The sequence below is a fragment of the Meriones unguiculatus genome, chromosome 2 (genome assembly GCF_030254825.1).
Source record: "Meriones unguiculatus strain TT.TT164.6M chromosome 2, Bangor_MerUng_6.1, whole genome shotgun sequence".
Lineage (NCBI taxonomy): Eukaryota > Metazoa > Chordata > Mammalia > Rodentia > Muridae > Meriones > Meriones unguiculatus.
Window position 1 is genome coordinate 30,796,910 of NC_083350.1, and position 18,026 is coordinate 30,814,935.

At 39.1% G+C, this 18,026-nt stretch overlaps 1 protein-coding gene across 1 annotated transcript in view; it reads left to right on the top strand.

The window, feature by feature from the left end:
- Fbn2 (fibrillin 2) overlaps positions 1 to 18,026 on the top strand; it is a 220,748-nt gene that overhangs the window by 131,094 nt on the left and 71,628 nt on the right. The window contains exons 16-23 of the mRNA XM_021634127.2: positions 543 to 695; positions 1,454 to 1,507; positions 3,045 to 3,170; positions 5,898 to 6,023; positions 11,488 to 11,607; positions 14,766 to 14,903; positions 15,406 to 15,456; positions 15,908 to 16,033. Coding sequence (XP_021489802.1) covers positions 543 to 695; positions 1,454 to 1,507; positions 3,045 to 3,170; positions 5,898 to 6,023; positions 11,488 to 11,607; positions 14,766 to 14,903; positions 15,406 to 15,456; positions 15,908 to 16,033 — 894 coding nt within the window. The remainder of the gene's footprint in view (positions 1 to 542; positions 696 to 1,453; positions 1,508 to 3,044; positions 3,171 to 5,897; positions 6,024 to 11,487; positions 11,608 to 14,765; positions 14,904 to 15,405; positions 15,457 to 15,907; positions 16,034 to 18,026) is intronic.

Consider the following 18,026-nt stretch of genomic DNA (forward strand, 5'->3'; position numbering starts at 1 on the left):
TCACTTTTTATATAAATCTTAATTGAGCCTCTGAGATAAAAAAAAAAAACAAAAACAAACAAACAAACAAAAACGAGCATCCTGAGGGTTGAAAAGAAAGACTTCCTAATTTAAAAAGTCGTAGCAAGCCATCTCCTAGCCAACACTCCAGTCTCTTCATGGCTGTTTCCTTTCACTGCTCCTTAGGACTTCCTCTGAAATAGAAACAAGAGTTAATGCCAGGCCGAGGCTAGGCCATGCAGTGATTAAAATTTGAAGTAATGATTTTAACTGTCGCCATATCCTTTAGCCAGTGAAAGACCCGTGAGGACGGTTGGGACAGTGGGGACTTGTGGCACAGAGAACTCCAGACAGGATAGGGCTGGGGACCACAGCTGCAGATATGTATTCCATCGCCCCCCTACTCCCCAACACTGAAGATGTTAAAGATGCAAAATAAGAGAAAATGGCGGATGTCCTCTGGACGCTCCCAGCGCAGTAACCTCTTAGGTTGAAGAAGCCTTCCATTGTACAGTCTCTTACCATCCTTTCCTTCCTGTTAGACACCCACATGCGTAGCACCTGCTATGGCGAAATCAAGAAAGGAGTGTGCGTGCGTCCTTTCCCCGGTGCGGTGACCAAGTCTGAATGCTGCTGTGCTAATCCAGACTATGGCTTTGGAGAGCCCTGCCAGCCTTGCCCTGCTAAAAATTCAGGTAATCACGTAGTAAGAAACTAGAAACTCAACAGTAGAATTTGCCCCCAATTTCTATCCGCTCTGAAGTGTCTTGTCCCTAATCTGAACGGAAGAGGAAGGAGCCGGGTCTGCACTGGTCTGTGAGGCGGCGGGTAGTCGGGTCGGCAGCCTCAGGTTGTGTACATGCTTTAGATGTGTCTGCAGTGGTCACAGTGAACAAGACCCATTTGTTTATGCAGTTGTGATCATGACCCAGATTTTATGTGCGAATGTTACCCTCAGTTCCCTTCATCTGTGTTGGTATTGGGAATATAGTACATTGTAATTGGCACTGTTGAATTTACAAACAATCTGAATTTCTAAAAATCTCATCACCGTATGATGTCAAGTCTAAGGTCCCTCAAGGCTGACTTTCGTTCATTCATACTTTCAGTGAGCCTCTGTGGGATGTATATATATAAGTACGGTGAGGTTCAAAAACAAACAAGTTTCCTGCTTTTTCTTTAATTTTTCTGTGATTTTAGAATTCTTGAAATAATTAAGTTCTAGAAAACAGTGATTTTTTTTCATTAATAAAATAAATATACATGAAATTGTTACTTTAGTGACTGAGTATGGAATAGGCTCAGCTTGGCATAACATTTTCGGGTTTCATTGTTATATTAATGACTCAGTGTGGATTAAGCTTGGCTTTACTTTTCTGTTTCCAATGTTATGTTAATGACTGGGTATGGAGGAGGCGCGGCTTACTATTTCCTGTTTGTTTTCATCACACAGCTGAGTTTCACGGCCTTTGTAGCAGCGGAGTAGGCATCACTGTAGACGGAAGAGGTAATTCTGTTCAGCTTTCAGCCTTGTGATTGTAAAATATAAACATAGAGCTTTCTGCTTATCATATGAACGTGGTTCTGTTTACTGTGAAAATGCACGGATGTAGACTGATAGACTGAACTGTCTGCCAGAGAGATGGCTGTTAAGTTAGGTGACCTTAGTGGCATTTCACATGGGAAGACTTTTCATTACAGAAAAATATTTACCTGTTAAAGATGGTCTGAGAATGTTACTAACAATCTATATCCATGATTTTATGTGTACATTTATTTAAGATGGCATTATGTCAAATAGTTATACAGACACAGCTAGAAAAATACCCATCTGTAACAGATATTTGATATCAATCAGGTCTGGGCATACTACTCCAAAATAACTAAGACTGTTTATGCTAAAAAAAAATAAAAAAAACAAAACAAAAACACCAGCACGTTTCTGTCCAACTGCGTAAGTAAAATTCATTAAGGTTTTCTTATTTCAAACTTAGCATTATGTTTTAATAAAACTCTGATAGAGGAGCAAATGCATCTGTGTTTAATAGGGGAAAATGTTTGAGAAGACTTTAAATCTGTGGGCAGTGATGTTAAGTTTTAAAAGAATATCTGAAACCAGAGAAAGAGACAGAATTTTATGGGTTATATTTTCTCAAATGTAAAACAAAGAATTGGATAGATATATCAGAGAGTGTCTAAGGAGGTCTTTCTAATTGCTTTTTCCTTTTTAAGACAGTCTCAAAGCCCAGGCTGGCCCTGAATTCCTGATTCTCCTGCCCTGTTCCAGGTGGTGGGGTTATAGGGCTGCTCTGGCTGACAAACCCTTTCAAATCCCTATAAACAATCATTATCAGAATTTGATCACAGTAAGAAAATGGGATTTTCGCACCACAGTTTGTGGTCGTTGTTGTTGATGATGATAGTTCCCTGTCAATGGCCTCCGACCAGAGCCCATTGCCTGTTGGGAATTGTTCATTTGTCTCACTGGAGCTCAAGTGCCACTGTCTCTGGGCGACAGCAGTCACATGTCCGTGGCTTGTTGTAAATCACTGGGTTGTCAGTAGCCATGTTTTATTGTCCTTGGGATTCATTCTAACTCATCAACAAAGAGAAACACTATGTATCCTATTACTTAGGTAATTGGTAAGTATGAGAACAAAGCAGGAACATCCTGTGCCCATAAAACCATACAGGCCTTCCTAATAAATCTCTATGTTTTAATTAGATGGCTGTAATACCTATTAAAATTGAATTTTCCTTTGGATTTTGAGCCAACAGCCTATAAAATTTTTTTATTCATTTTTGTCAAAAGTATAGACATACTGCATGACTTAATTATTTGGCTGCTGCCAGCTCCTTTTTTTTTTCTTTTCTTTTCTTTACTTACTAGAGAAGTGTCTTGTGTCCTTCAATTTTTTTTTCTAAAAGGTAAATTGTAGGGTTTTTTTTAATTAGATATTTCACCTGTCGAAAGCTCCATATTAGATCCTCATTTATCAACAAATATATGTTTGTGAGTATTAAATATGTGATATTTCACATAGATATCAACGAGTGTGCTTTGGACCCTGACATATGTGCCAACGGGATCTGTGAAAACTTGCGGGGTAGTTACCGCTGTAACTGCAATAGTGGCTATGAGCCAGATGCCTCTGGAAGAAATTGCATTGGTAAGTTACTGGAGATATCCATACAGGAGCCATTCACATTGCTTAACCCCATTGATAAGAGAAGAAACAAAGATATGATGAAAACTAGGAATCCCACAGCTTCCCTCACTGACTGGGTACTGTACATTGATAGAAATTATTAGAATTGAATTCCACAGCACAACATCAAACTTGTTGGTGTACTTATTTTTTAAGATAATCTCTTCCCAAATGAGTGAACACAAATGAATTATTTGCCTATTGCTTCTCTGTAGTTACCTTAATCCTAAATGTCTTCAGTCAGTCATGGACATCAAACACTAGCAGTCTTGATAATAGTACATTTGGAAAGAGCAATGCTCTTGATTGGAGAAAGTTTGACCTTATCAAGAAACCACTAGTTGCTACCACGTGCCTAAATGTCATAGCAGAAACCAGTGTATCTTCTTTTAAACTTATATGATAGTGTGAAAAAAAAATCATGTTCAGCAAAACGAAAGGGGGCAAGATAAGGACATTTCCATTCCTTATTAGTTTATGGATTTTAAGAGACTGGATAGAATCACAATTGCCCCACAGAACATTCTCGTTTGGAATTATTAGGTCTATCATTATATATGATACTTACAAATTATCCGTAATGCCTTTTATAATCCAGTGATTGATGACTGTGTATTAAAAAAAACACAAAAACTTTAATATTCTGTTTCTGCTGATGGTTTTATTACTTAAAATAGCCATTTGATCTTGAGTTTAAGATACATACAGATGGACTTACACTATTTCTCACTATATATGTTTAAATAGATTGAAAATCTGCAGGGAAAGGTATCAGCCAAAGATCACTGAGCCATTCTAAAAGCAAACAAATGGATTAGGAGAGTGAGACAGTTGCTAGAGACCTTGCCTAACACTCCAGAAGCCTTGAGTTCAGTCCTCGGCACCATGTAAACCAGGGGTGGTGACACACACCTGTAATCCCAGAATTTGGGAGGCAGGAGGATCAGAAATTCAAGTTCCATGGCTACCATAGTCCCATAGTTCCAAATTACCTTCTAAGTCCAGGTGTGCATGTGTATGGGACCCTGTTAAAACCAGTTAAATCCTGGAAACCTTCCCACTCTGAGCCACAGGTGACATAACTGTACCACTTCACATTGTGTGGACTTTGTTAAAACATATAAATGAAGGGAGTAGAGAGATATCTCAGCAATTAAGAGCCTTGGATGCTCTCTCAGAGGACCAGGGTTCGGTTCCCAGCATGCACAATGTGGTCCATAACCATCCATGACTCCAGTTTTCAGAAATGTGATGCCCTCTGCTGACCCCCACAGGCATTGCATGCACATGGTGCACACATGCAGGCAAAACATCCATACACATACAATAACAAATAAAATGAAGACATGTGAGTTTTATCAAATGGTTGACCCTTTGTTTCCTTATCCATTTCTCAAGGAACTGAACTATATCCCTCGCTAAGCATACATCAAAGTCCTAAACCTCAGTAGCACAGGATGTGACCTCATTTAGGATCAGTTTTTTTTTTAATATTTGTTCATTCTTTTGAGAATTTTATACGTGCATGCGATGCATTTTGATCATAGTCACATCTCCTGCCCCTTCCCCCGCCCCTCCCATATCCACTCTCTCACTCCCTCCAACTTCATGACTTTTTAAAATATAAATAAGTAAATAACCAGGTGAGTCCAATTTGTGGTGCACATACACTTGCGGGTATGTGGGCATTCACCGCAGCATGATTGACCTACTAGGGACAAGGCCTTGAAGAAAACTGGCCGGGTTCATGCCCTTTTAATTTTAAAACCCATATTATAGGTCAGAATCCTAGCAAAATATAACATTCAGTGTGGGGGGAAACTCAAGTAAAACAGAAAGGTAATGCCACCTGTGATAATGATAGGTGAAATCATTTTCTGATCTCAGTTTTGAGTATTATCAGGGGGACATTCTATCATTCAACAAAGGGCAATTGTTTGCAAGAGTAAAACTGAAACTTTAAGCAAAAGGATCTCTTTATCCTCAAGTATAGTTATTATTTCTTCCTCTCCGCAATTATACTCGCTGATAAGAAATCAGTGTGACATGGCTGTAATCTCAGAACATAGTAAGTGAATGCGATGCCAGCCTGAGCAACATAGTGATATCTATTTCAAATAAAAATAAAAGCAGATAAAGTTGACGTGAACTTCTGAACTGCAGATTTGAAACCATCTTCTCTGGGCCATTCTGGATTGCTACAAGAATGTACAAAATGCATCATCAATGCATCTCCCTTAGTTAAAATCACAATGGAAAATTAATGAATATTTTTTCCTTAAATGACATTTAATGCACTCTTAGAATTTTAATTAGAAAAAAAGAAAAATACTATACTTAATTATATGTAAGTTTGCAGGCAAATGAGTTTAACTTTCCAATACATTTTATTGGTTCTTTCAGATAAAAATAAACCTAACATTATCCCATTTAGGAAAAAAAAAAGTCACTGAAGGAGAACAAAGAAGTGAGCCCTTGCTAAGTCCTAAGCATTTTTTAAGGGCTTTTAAAAGCATTCACCAACTTAAGAACATACCATGCATACTGTCTGAGCACTGGGAGTGTGATACAAAGACACTGAGCCAGAAATGAGGCTGGGGGACAAAACAAATAAAAATGAAATGTAGGTGGTCTGTGTGGTATGCCTTTAACCATTTCCATCTCCTGTCTTGCACTGACTGCTTGCAGACATTGACGAGTGCCTGGTGAACAGGCTGCTTTGTGACAATGGCCTGTGCAGAAACACGCCGGGCAGCTACAGCTGCACATGTCCCCCTGGCTATGTGTTCCGGACAGAGACAGAGACCTGTGAAGGTAAGAGCTATCTTCCTTGACTTGACATAGCCATACCCAGGAAGTGTCTCAAAATACATTAACAGCAGTCACAGCAAGAGAGTATCATCAAAGCTGGCCTTTGGATGTCCTCCCTCTTTTATCATCTCTGTCCACCAGTCTAGAAGTTCTGGACATGACATGACACAGTTTATGAAACACTATTAGTTTCTTCCTGTTCACATAGAATATCAGTGAGCACTTGGGAAAAACAACAAAAACAATCATATTATTTTACTTGTTAAGATAAAATACTTGATTTTATTCACATGGTTAACCCTTTTTAAAGAAATCACTGTGACACATTGACCTACAAACCTACATTCCAAAAGCACTCAGCTGTTAGCCACTTTATTATGAAAAAGACGGTTGACAGTGCCAAAATATTGACCCAGAAAAACATTTGGAGCTTATGTGAAACGAAGTCCTCACTGACTATGTAGTCTATGAAAATTATCATTTCCAATTGACAAGTCAACGAGTACCTTTTGGGCTTGTAGACCACCGGCTGCTATTTTAAGACTTCTTTTATGCTGTGAGTATCTGCTCTGCAGGTTGCTTGAACAGATTAAATGCTTAAGGAGATCTCTACTTTCAGAGAGTCTCAGGCTATGACATGATTGCATTTAGTAATGTTTTGCTGTCTCGATGGCAATTCTTTTTCAGAATAATCTGTTTCTTAACTACTGTTCGTTATCCTCCCATAGTTTCTTACCACTGTGTGGGTCTACTGAGGCCCCCTATAATATGCTCAAATTCAGTTACTATTTCCAAACAGTAACTAGTTTTAGGAAAGTTCATATTAATTTTTGCAGAATAACTCTTTCCTTTTCTGTGGGTGCAATTGTTCCTCAGTGACTCCCTAGCCAGGAAAAGTGCAATAGCATCATTACTGGAAAAAAAAATGATGGTTAGCATCTTCATCTTTTTCTTTAACTTCAAAGCATTCTTGTGGACAGAAACAAGTTGGGACTATTTGACAAGATGCCACAACACAAATGTCTCAGCTGAAGTCAATGCAATGCAATTACAAAGCACAGCTCTAAGCTTGGATTGAGTTGTGGGTGGGAAGGCCTCTGAAGAATAGTAATTAGCCAAAAGGTGGGGGGGGAGGGAGAAGAAAAGTAATCATGTACAAAACATTATATTTTCATAAATTTGGCCAAGGTAATTGTTTCCCTTATTGTCTGGTATGGCACACACATGAGTCCTGGTTTAGAGTACTTGGCCCTCCTCCACATATCGTCAGGGGGTTCCCTGACCACAAGGGGGCCATGATCAGATTACTCAGTGAGGCATGAGACAGTTTTTATTGTCTATCTTCCACTCTCATTATTCTTCAAGATTGTAAGGAAAGTTTGTCTGGAAAGATTTTCCTGTAATGCTTATTTCAGAGGTATCTAACGGCTTTGTTTTGCCTGGGTATTCAGACTTTTGCTGCCTTTATCTATTTTACCAATTCAGTCCTCTATTAAAGGGGAACTTTGTCTAATTCCTAAGAAACTTAAAAAGTGGGAGTAGATGAGATGACATCTTGATTAGCTCAGAACTGTTGGTTATTAAGTCTGGTTTTCCATCTGAGACATCCACACCCTCGGTAATCACATGAGAAAAAGAGTGGGAACCACGTGGTTGGGGGCTGTTTCTGTAATAGCCACTGAATTGTCAAAACAAGTAAGATGGAGTTGAAAGGTACTGAGAAGTGAACTACCAAACAGGTAAAAGACAGAATGACATTCCATGGTGAAGTGTCAGATGGTCGCATACATTTCAAGGCCCTTCAGTGGCAAATCAGCCAACAAGTAAGGTTAGAGAGACATCTTGACTTATTTTGTTCAGAGGGTACTTGTAAAAGTAATTTTTATTCACCTGGTTCAATAGTTGTCTCAGGATTATTTCTTCTGTCAACTAACCAATGACTAGACCTGGAAGCTTCTAGCCTCCATACAATCTAATCCATCCCTAGAAATTTTTAGGCCTCTGAGACTTACAGCTGAATAAGCTCACCCTTTCTTGTTTTTACTGGGCTCTGAGCTGTCTGGCTCAAAGCAGCTGTTCTGGCTCAAACTCCTCTCCCAGCTGACTTATTCAATCTGGCTTTTCTCTTGGCCTCTGAATTGTTCTGTTCGGCCTCAAACCTAACTCCAACAATTTCTTCTAATCTTCTAACTCCTTCTCATTCTCTGGCTCATTTTGCCTTCACCTGTGTCTAGCTTGTTCTTTCATTCAACCTCTCTCTGTAAAATTCTCCCAGGAAAACTGCCACCTCTCTCTCTCTCTCTCTGCATTGCCCTGTAAGTAGCTTCCCTTTTCTTTCTCTCCTCTTGAGAATGGGGTGTATGTATCCTATTCTGTCAAATCTTTCACTTTTTCTGCCACTCAGTTAAACACCACTTTCAAACATGGATGCTTCCTTCTACAAACTAACTTTACCTTCATTGTTTAAGATTAAAGGTGTGCCCCTCCACAATTAGACCTGAGCTTTTCTTTACCTGAAATGTGCCCTATACCAGGCTGGCCATGAACTCAGATCTGCTTGCCTGTGTCTCCTAGATTAAAGGCAGGTCTGTATCCCACCCTGATCACGTAGACCTAGAAGGTCTTTGGATGTGCTCTCTTGCTGGAGAAGCCATGTACTGATTTACAATTCCTCCCACAGGTGCTTGTTCTTAATAAGCCTTAGCCTTTCCTTTGATATGGAAATGGCATTTATCTGTCATTCATGTGAAAGAAGTTCATGTTATATAAACACATATGAAATGATAGAGAAATATTTTGGCTCTAACTTTATGTTTGTGGAAATTAAAAAAAAAAAAGATTTACACACACACACACACAAAAAAAAAACTTACCCAAGAAATTTTTAACCAAAGAAGTTTTTAAATAACTGTTAAGTTATTTGCAGTTCATCAAAAGTTTTCCCCCAAACTATGGATGTATAGACCCGGAAGCTACTCATCTCTTCTCTTCCTGAGTCACCTTACTTCCACTTTGGCCACAAACAGTCCATTTGTCAGCCTAAGTTCTTTCCACTCTATTCTTTCTTCACTAATTTCTAAGAGCTAGACAGAGAATTATTACCAGATTTGTTGCAAACCTCAACTTTATGTATATGTATTTTCTCTATTCACTTATTCTATTTGTAATTCATGTTTTCAATAGATTAATTTGAATATATAATAAACAACAGTAACAATAAGTAGGATGTTCCACTGAACTTTAGGCAGAAGTTACAAAAAAAAAAAATTACTTCATTTTGCTTGAGCTTGGAGAGTCTGTGAAAGTTAAAATTTTTACATCAAGTACTGTGGTTTAGATTGTGTTCCAGTGACATAGCTAGTTAAATGTAAACCAGGTGTGCTTTGAAGTTTATTTCCAGAAATGTACAGTGAACTGTTTCAATTTCTGGTTCCCTGACATTTATACCATGAAAACATTGTATTTAAGGCAAAAGATATTTGTAGTTGCCGCTGTATGTGTTTATAGTCCTTGGGTTCACTGTTGCTTAATTCAAGATGGATACCTGTAAAACCATGACACGGGCACGTTTCTTTTGAGGGTGATCTTCTCACAAATGTATTAATTAAAAAATAAATATGAAACACCCTCAGATGGATTGCCTACTTCCTGCTCAGCTAGGGGTTTGTTTTTCTCTTGTGTTCTCATGAAAGGATTTCAATATTGTAGAATATTTGCCTTCATTTGAATTGGTGTCCCATAAATACTTTTATCTCTATTTTAAAAGTTTTTTTTTTTTTTCCCATGACAAGGAAACTGAAAGCAAAATGCGCAAAACCCCACAATAATTTATAGCTCAAGAACTAAACTAAACCCAAGCCCCTCTTTAGGCATTCTGAAGCAGCAGTAATTGAGCTCTACATAGATTTTTTTTAAATTAAAATATAATTATATAATTCTCTCCTAACCTCTTTTCTCCCTCCAACTCTTCCATGTACCTGTCTCTCAAGTGCACGGCCTCTATTTAGTTGTTGTTACATGTGTGTGTGTGTTTCTAAATATATAAATATAACCTGCTCAGACCATGAGTTACTTGTATGTGTTTGATTTTAGGGCTGACCACTTGATGTTTAATAAACATTTGGAGCCTCTTCCCTGTTCTCAGTGTTCCTTACATACATGTAATTCTTTGTTTAGAGTTTAGGCCTCCAAGACATTTTCCTCTCCCATGTTAGCATGTCTTTGGTCCTTTTATACAGATTTGTGAGTTGTCTGGCAGTCAGTTCTGAGCCTGCCCCTTTCAGGACTGGTTTATTTACATTTTATTTGAAATAGGCAGCAGCAAGTATTAGAACATTCCATCTTTACTTACATGTCTTCTCCAATAGTTAAAGAAAAAAAAATAGTGTCTATATTAAATCCAAAGCTATGTGTAGAGGGGAATGTATCCTTGGAATCTCAGAAACCCTACTGTTTAACCTAAAAGTGTTGAGGCATGTTGACATGTTTGGAATAATTAAGCCAAGAGAGATGGGATCTGAATGATGACTTCTGTAAGCCGAGTAGTTGAACTTGTATGAAAAGTGTCCTTAATGTGATTGTTCACATTTTAGCTGAGACTGGTGTTTACCATCTATTAACTCATGTGTTAAGCTATTTAACTTGATAGCCTTGAGAATTTCTTAGTCACCTCTTGAAAATGTAGGCGTACTAGCATTCTGTTTGCTTTTGATATCAGCAGGAATTGTTTAGATTACTGGTATATGATTTGATTTAATACTAAAATCAGTGATCATAGAGTCCTACTACTAAGTATAATAGCTGAATATTTTTCTTTCTGTTTTCAATGATTCTGGAGATTAAATTCAGGACCTGACGCATGGACTCTAGCACTAGGCAACTCCCCCAATCTGCCCCAGCTCTGGGTTTCCCAATTTATACCTTACCAAAGCTAGCTGTATAAGGTAATTCATTAACTAATCATGTAACTACAAATGGCTCAAGAAAGAGAATGGTGGACGGCGACTGGGGAGAATTCTGTAGCCAGGATGAATATCTCAGGTCTTATTTCTTGGCTTGCCTCTAGGAGTTTAGAATTTAAGCCAGTGTTGATATATTTTTTTGTCTTCAGCGTTTCACAGAAATAATCAACCTCTGTTTTGCTACTAAGTTGCACCTGGAGTTAGAACCGATTACAGAGCAAAATAAACCACCTGTCCGTAGTTAAGAGTCATAGTAGCTGCACATACTGAGACCTTTTCTACACAGGCTGTTCCTTATGGTCCTACTGAGTCCCCAGTCATGTAGATGTATACCCATGCTGTAGAACATGTGTCTCCATTCCCCATTCACTTTAGGCCTTGTAGATCCATATTAAAATTATAAGAGCCAAGTTTACCAGACGTTCTGGCATAGCGTGGCTTGCTAAAATAATATTTTCCAGAAACACATGGCAGCTTTAACGGAATCTTTCCCTTCTGGATTGTAGATGTAAATGAATGTGAGAGCAACCCGTGTGTCAATGGGGCCTGCAGGAACAACCTCGGCTCTTTCCACTGTGAGTGCTCGCCCGGCAGCAAGCTTAGCTCCACAGGACTGATCTGCATCGGTAAGATCCCTACAAGGATTTCCCTGTGACTGTCATTCCTCCCATCAGCCTTGCAGAGGTAAAAACTGAGCTGAGAGTGGAAGAGCAGAAGAGCAGAAGTTAGGCAGGCTTGAAACAGGCTCTAGAAAACCCTCCTGTCCTGTCAGTTCATAGGTTACATAGGTGCTGCCTGACTCAGCGGTCGGTGAGCATTTCTGTACGTGTACATCTTTGAATCCCTTAGGCATGGGTATAGTTAAATCCCCATCTCAGGGCTTTAAATCTTCTGTCATACTCAAGGACATGATGGGATTTGGATTCGGTTCACAGGACAAGAATTTGAAGATATTTAAACGCTAAAACATAGAGGTAATTTTGTATTTTCCTTTCTCTCATCGATCACAAGTTGATAGGCTCCAAAGCAAAGAATATATAAGTGTTTTCTTGCTTTATAAAATTCCTAGGGATGATAATATGACTTAAAATGCCTAAGGCCAGTTCTTTTATTCCTGGTTTTGTTAAAAGATAGGATTTTGGTGTATATCCCAGGCTGGCCTAGAACCTGATACAGAGCAGGCTGACTGGGACCTCACAATTCCTCTGTCTCAGTTTCGCAAGCCCTGGGCCACCATGCCTCCTTAAGACCAGGTCTTAGTAATAACATAGGATATATGCAGAGCAAAATAGTTTGATCTAGAAAGAGAAATATCACATATAAAGAAAAGGTCTACCTTAGTCATTTCCCTGTATGTCTAGTGGGTATGGCTCCATTTATTATGAGGCCATGACTCCCATTGCTGCATAATATCCATCTTCAAAGGAAACTGAATATTCTAAATAGGAAGATATTCGGCTTTACAAAGGGCCATATAAATGGGCAATGTTATTGTTTTTTTTTAATCTAGCCAAAATTAATTAGTTATTTAACAGTTAACATACAATATTTGTTAAAAATACAAATATTTTCATCATTGTCTTCACAGAAAGTTAAGTGGTAACTTACCTATTTGTTTTTTATTAGAAATGACCAAGTCCCAAATTATCAATAAAACCATCTTTGGGATCATTTATGTCTTCATTTCCTAGTGAATCTCAGCCACTAAAATCTGAGCACCACTCAGCTTTTCTTTTAAAAATCAGTTGCCATATGCCTGGGACAGGGTTTCATTTTTAATTATTTTTCAATTTTTTTAATCTATTTACCAGTGTTTGGGGGGCTGGATCTGTAAGGCAGTGATAGTCTTGCTAAGGCACAATTTCCAGCTAAGATGGAGTTATTATATAAAGGAAATGAACTCAGCATTTAGTCTATTAATAATACCTAAGAAAGCAATCTGTATGCCACGTGAGCATCAAAGACATCCTCCTTTCTGATTCATCATATAGACTTTTATCTTCTTGGCCTTTTGTCCTTATAGTTATTAATGAAACAAAGATGTTTTGTTCCCAAAACATTAAGTTGTTCTTCCACTTGCCAACAACTAAACACCACCATATTTCGCCAACCAATGTCTTACATGCTTTCATTCATTATGATAACATCATCTATTTCCATTGTTTCTCTTTCCACCATGTGAATTTCGGGGATAGAACTCAGGTCACTAGGCTTGTTGGCAAGCACCTTCACCTACTGAGCCATCTCTCCAGCCAGCCTTGAGCATGTTTTTAAAGGGGCTGTCAGTCGTTCTAATCAGCGATTACCCTGCCACCTCTAATCACAGGGTTTACGTTACTAAATTTGTGAAGGATTGAAAATTCTGCTTCGTGTGCCCACAATTTTTTTTTTGTTTGAGGTCAAGGAAAGAATTATTGCTTCTTTTAATTTGTACCCCCAGAGGATTTGGGCCCTGACAACTTCCTGCTGAGATGCACCGTGGACATCAGAAGTTGCCCCTCTTATAGTTCCCACTCTAGGTTTATAAAGTCACTCTTGTTTATTTATTTTTATTGTTGAATTTAGAAGTGAAGCTTTACAGAGAGAATTAAATGAGCTCAAGATAAATTCTGTGGGAATATTCTCTAATATTCCTAAGGGGTGTGCAACAGTATCTGCTTAATATGTTGTTATCGCGATCATCTGAGGAGCATGTCAAGAATGCGGATTTCTGGGCTGTACGCCTGGAGTAAGCATTAATGAGGAATATTGCCAGTAGCATGCACATTTAACTGAAAGCCACTACTCTATGAAGAAAATTAAATGTGTAGTTGTGTAGGCAGTTACTATTTGCCCTGCAAGCTAGGAATAAGTTCACTATAACTGTTTCAAAATCAGCTGTCATTTACTGCCTGTTCAATTAAAACCTGTTATTCTGTCCAAAGCTTCCCAGTAAGCATTCCTTTTAACACACATGGCATCAGAAGCTAGAGGTCCACAGTAGCTCGCCAGAATGTTACTGTTTTAAAAGAAACAGTTAAATGAGATGTGGGGGCATTTTTAAAATTAGGAGTGGCTATCTCAGGTGGTCAGATTGCTAGGGGATTTTTATGTCTTGTTTGTATTTCTCTAAGTCCTCAAATAATTGACAATAAATAAGTACCTGTTAATTTTAGAGCTAGAGCTAAAACTACAGATTAAGCATGCAGGACAAAATACCTAAAAGAAAACATTGCTTGTGCCAACATGAAACAACTTACTGGTGGTTTTACCACTACGTTTTATCATTATATGTTTGTCATCTTTGTGTTCTCTGTTTTTTTTTTCTCAAGATATTAATCAAATAGATGCCTCCCATTAAGGAAATACTGGCTCTTCTAGAATAGAATGTAGATTTTAGCTGGCTTGTTTGGCAAGGGATTAGGGAAGAGTGAAAATGATGTGTATTTTGTTCTCAACTATCATTGCACATATCATAAAGGATGTTCCTTTCCACATGTGTTGTGGTGTATTTACCATATTCCTAGTACCAGAATAAACACTTGGTAATAGTGATTATTCCTCTATAGATTATTACTAGATACAATCATCTTATTGGCCACATTGTGTGGGGTAGTGCAGCTCAGTATCTGATTTATGCCATATTTAAATATAGTCACTTGTCGAAGCATGTTCAAAGACATGCTATTAAAATGATTTTAAGGAGTAATTGTCTCTTTTCACACCATAACAAATACTTCTGGTGTGCACGGAGTTCATTTCCTGCTGATATGAGAGCTTCACGACCTCTCCAATTCCTTTTCAGACAGCCTGAAAGGGACGTGCTGGCTCACTATCCAGGACAACCGCTGTGAAGTGAACATCAATGGAGCCACCCTGAAGTCTGAGTGCTGTGCCACTCTCGGGGCTGCCTGGGGGAGCCCCTGTGAGCGCTGCGAGCTAGGTAGGAGCCTGACCAGGCCTTCACAGTTGTCATCTCTGAGTTCAATGGGCATTCCTTCTCACAGCATGTCCTCAGTAAGAAATGCTGTCTTTTCTCAGAAAATATCTTCCCAGTGAAATTCATTCTCCTCTTGAAATGTTCACGTTTTTAACTGTGAACAGACCTTCTAAGTATCTCAGATGCAGAAAGGGAATGAGCTCAAACCCTATGTCCTGGTCTGAATGTGTCCCAGTAGGACAGGAGAGCCTTTCTCCTTGAGGCTTTGACTTGTTTTTTTTAGTTCCCGTTGTCAATTCGAGCAGAGAGAAACTGTTGGAGAAATCATTTCAAACTGGGTCAACACTGATGGAGACAGCACAGTTGTCTTCTGAGTTGAAGGCAACTGGCCTTGGCCTTTGCAACCCAACTTCAATTTTAATTCTCTGAGACTCTTTCTTGAGCCTGAGACTGATGGATGCTTTTCTTCATAAAGAAGTGAAATGCTGTTCTGTTGTTCTGACAGATGCAGCTTGCCCGCGCGGGTTTGCCAGGATCAAAGGTGTGACATGCGAAGGTAGGTGTGATCCTTGAATGAAACAGATCCTTCAAGAAGTGCACAAGCTTACTCTTCGCTCTCAAGGAGCTCTTTTCAAGACCCTTGAAATTTCAGTTTAAAATAACTCAGTGTAGTCAACCCAGCGCTCTTAGGAAGCAGCTTCGACGTCCCCATTTCTCTTCTTTATACAGTTGAGGAAATTTCATAAGGAAATCCCCAGCCTTCAAGGCACAGAGCAGCTGGCAAGCGAGCTTGTCTGGGCTGCATTTTTACAGACAGCAAGGCTGCTGCGGTCAGCTGCACAGCTGGTGTCCAGGGAAGGTGGTGGCTGCCTTGTGGAATATTTTTGCTTTGACTCAAGCAATAATGGACACACCGCGTGTTGCAGGTTGGGCTGCACTGCACAGGAAATGAGGCTACACCTATTTGTTAACATCTTTCCCCTTCTGCTTACTGCCTTTCCCCACAGACGTTAATGAATGTGAGGTGTTTCCTGGCGTCTGTCCAAACGGACGCTGTGTCAATAGCAAAGGCTCCTTCCACTGCGAATGCCCTGAAGGCCTTACGCTGGATGGAACTGGTCGCGTGTGCTTGGGTAAGATGAGTGCTTTCCTGTCCATGTGCACGAAGCTGAAGCTAACCGTCAGCTAACTCCCTGTTCTTTGGGCAGTAGCCAGTCCAATACCAGAGTCTACAGGCAAGAAATGTACTTTAAAAGAGATACTGTTTGAGGGAAAAGTCACTCCTAGATACTAAATACGTGCTTTGTTAAAATAGTTTAAAACATATTTTTACAAAAAAATTCTTTAATCTTCAGTTTCTGATATTTTACACAAGTTGATTTATTCATACTAAATTAGTAGGAGAAAACTAGGCATATTTTGAACCTAGAATTTAAAAAGTTAGCATGTATTAGCTTACTGCATCTATACTTTCTAGACAAAGGGGGAAAGGCGGGGCAAAGCTATATCATCCTGCTCCTTCCTCTAAATCTAAAGTGTAAACTTTCTCAATGCTTTGATTTCTAAAGATCTAATGTTATCAACAATATACCGATGGTAGTTTGACCTTAGTCTTTATCAATGCCTTAGCTGATAGAATTTGAATTTGCAATGGGAAAAGAAGCTTTTATTAATTTCGTGTTATGCTTGAGCAACAATTTTTATTTTAAAGCAACTTTCCCCAATAACCTATGGAATAGTCAAGTTTTAGTTTGTGAAACACTTTTTTATGGAAATTGTTGTGTTTGGAATTTAAGAAAGTAGACAGAGCATGAACAAGGGTAATGCCACATTAGACAATCTTATTTAAATGTGTCAATAATATCCTTCTCTAGTAGTTAAGTCGCAGTTAACTCTGCGATACCACAGGGCTTAATTGACTGCAGCAGCGACTCCATTTTAAGCTAATGTCGACAGCGTATTTAAATCTGGATAGGAATCAGTGCTGGGGACTCTAATAAGTATGGGATCACTTAGAAAGCATATGCTCAACATAGAAAGTAAAATTCTTTTCATTTTTTCATTGCATTGATTTCCTTGTTTGGGGATATGTGCAGGTCTGAGCACATGTACACGCATGGGAACACTTCCGAGGATGTCAGGAGTTAACCTCTGCTGTCTTCTCGTGTTGCTCTCTACCTTCTTTTTGAGACTTGATCGCTCACTGAATCTAAAGCTTGCCTTCTGGCCAGACTTGCTGGGCCATGAACTCCCAGAGCCTGCCTGTCCCCACCCACCCCCGAGCTAGTGTTACAGGCGTACACCACCACAGCTGAGATTGTGGGGAATTCGAACCAGGGTCCCTCATTCTTGTACAGCCAACCTCTGTAGTACTTTAAAACAAAATACTGCTTTCTTGAGCTGTGTACCTAAGGTACCTGTGTACCTTCCGTCACTACTTGAGTTGTCCTACGTCGATTCCTTCTGAGGATATGAGAATGTTTGGTTTGGAGAGGACTGACGAGTCAGAGAACAAACTAGGGATAGGCTGCTGTGGCAGAGCTTTATAACAGGGATGACATCTCAAGGGTTTGTAGAGGTGAGGGGATGTAAGTGAGGCAAGCACATGGGTAGCGGTGGGGACTACCCATGCTACCAACATGATATTGGATTTCTCCATTTTAGTTGGTTTGCAAGACATTCAAAGCACTCACACATTTTTTGTTGCCCGTACTCTGGCCATTTCAGTTCTTGGTATAGATATTGATATGAATCTTCATAATGAAGACACAGAATCACTCCACATATATAAAGACTCATTTAGATCCTTAGTCGATTAAATGGGCTTCCCAGCTGCTTGTCCCAGGTATGAATCCTCACACTATAAACATTGCTGTTTATAACTAGACCCTAACAGGACTGCTGCAAAATGACTTTTAGCTGATGACAAACAAGAGTCCCTCATTGAAATTACTTTTCCGGTGAGAAAAAATGCAATATGGTGATTATTGGTCAGGAAACAGAAGAGACATGCCATTAGGGTTCATTGTGAGAGTTCAATAATCTGCCAAGAGCGCACCTTTACTCTCCTTAAATGGCTGTTACCATGGAGTCCATTCAGGGTGGTACAGACTGATTTCTCATTTT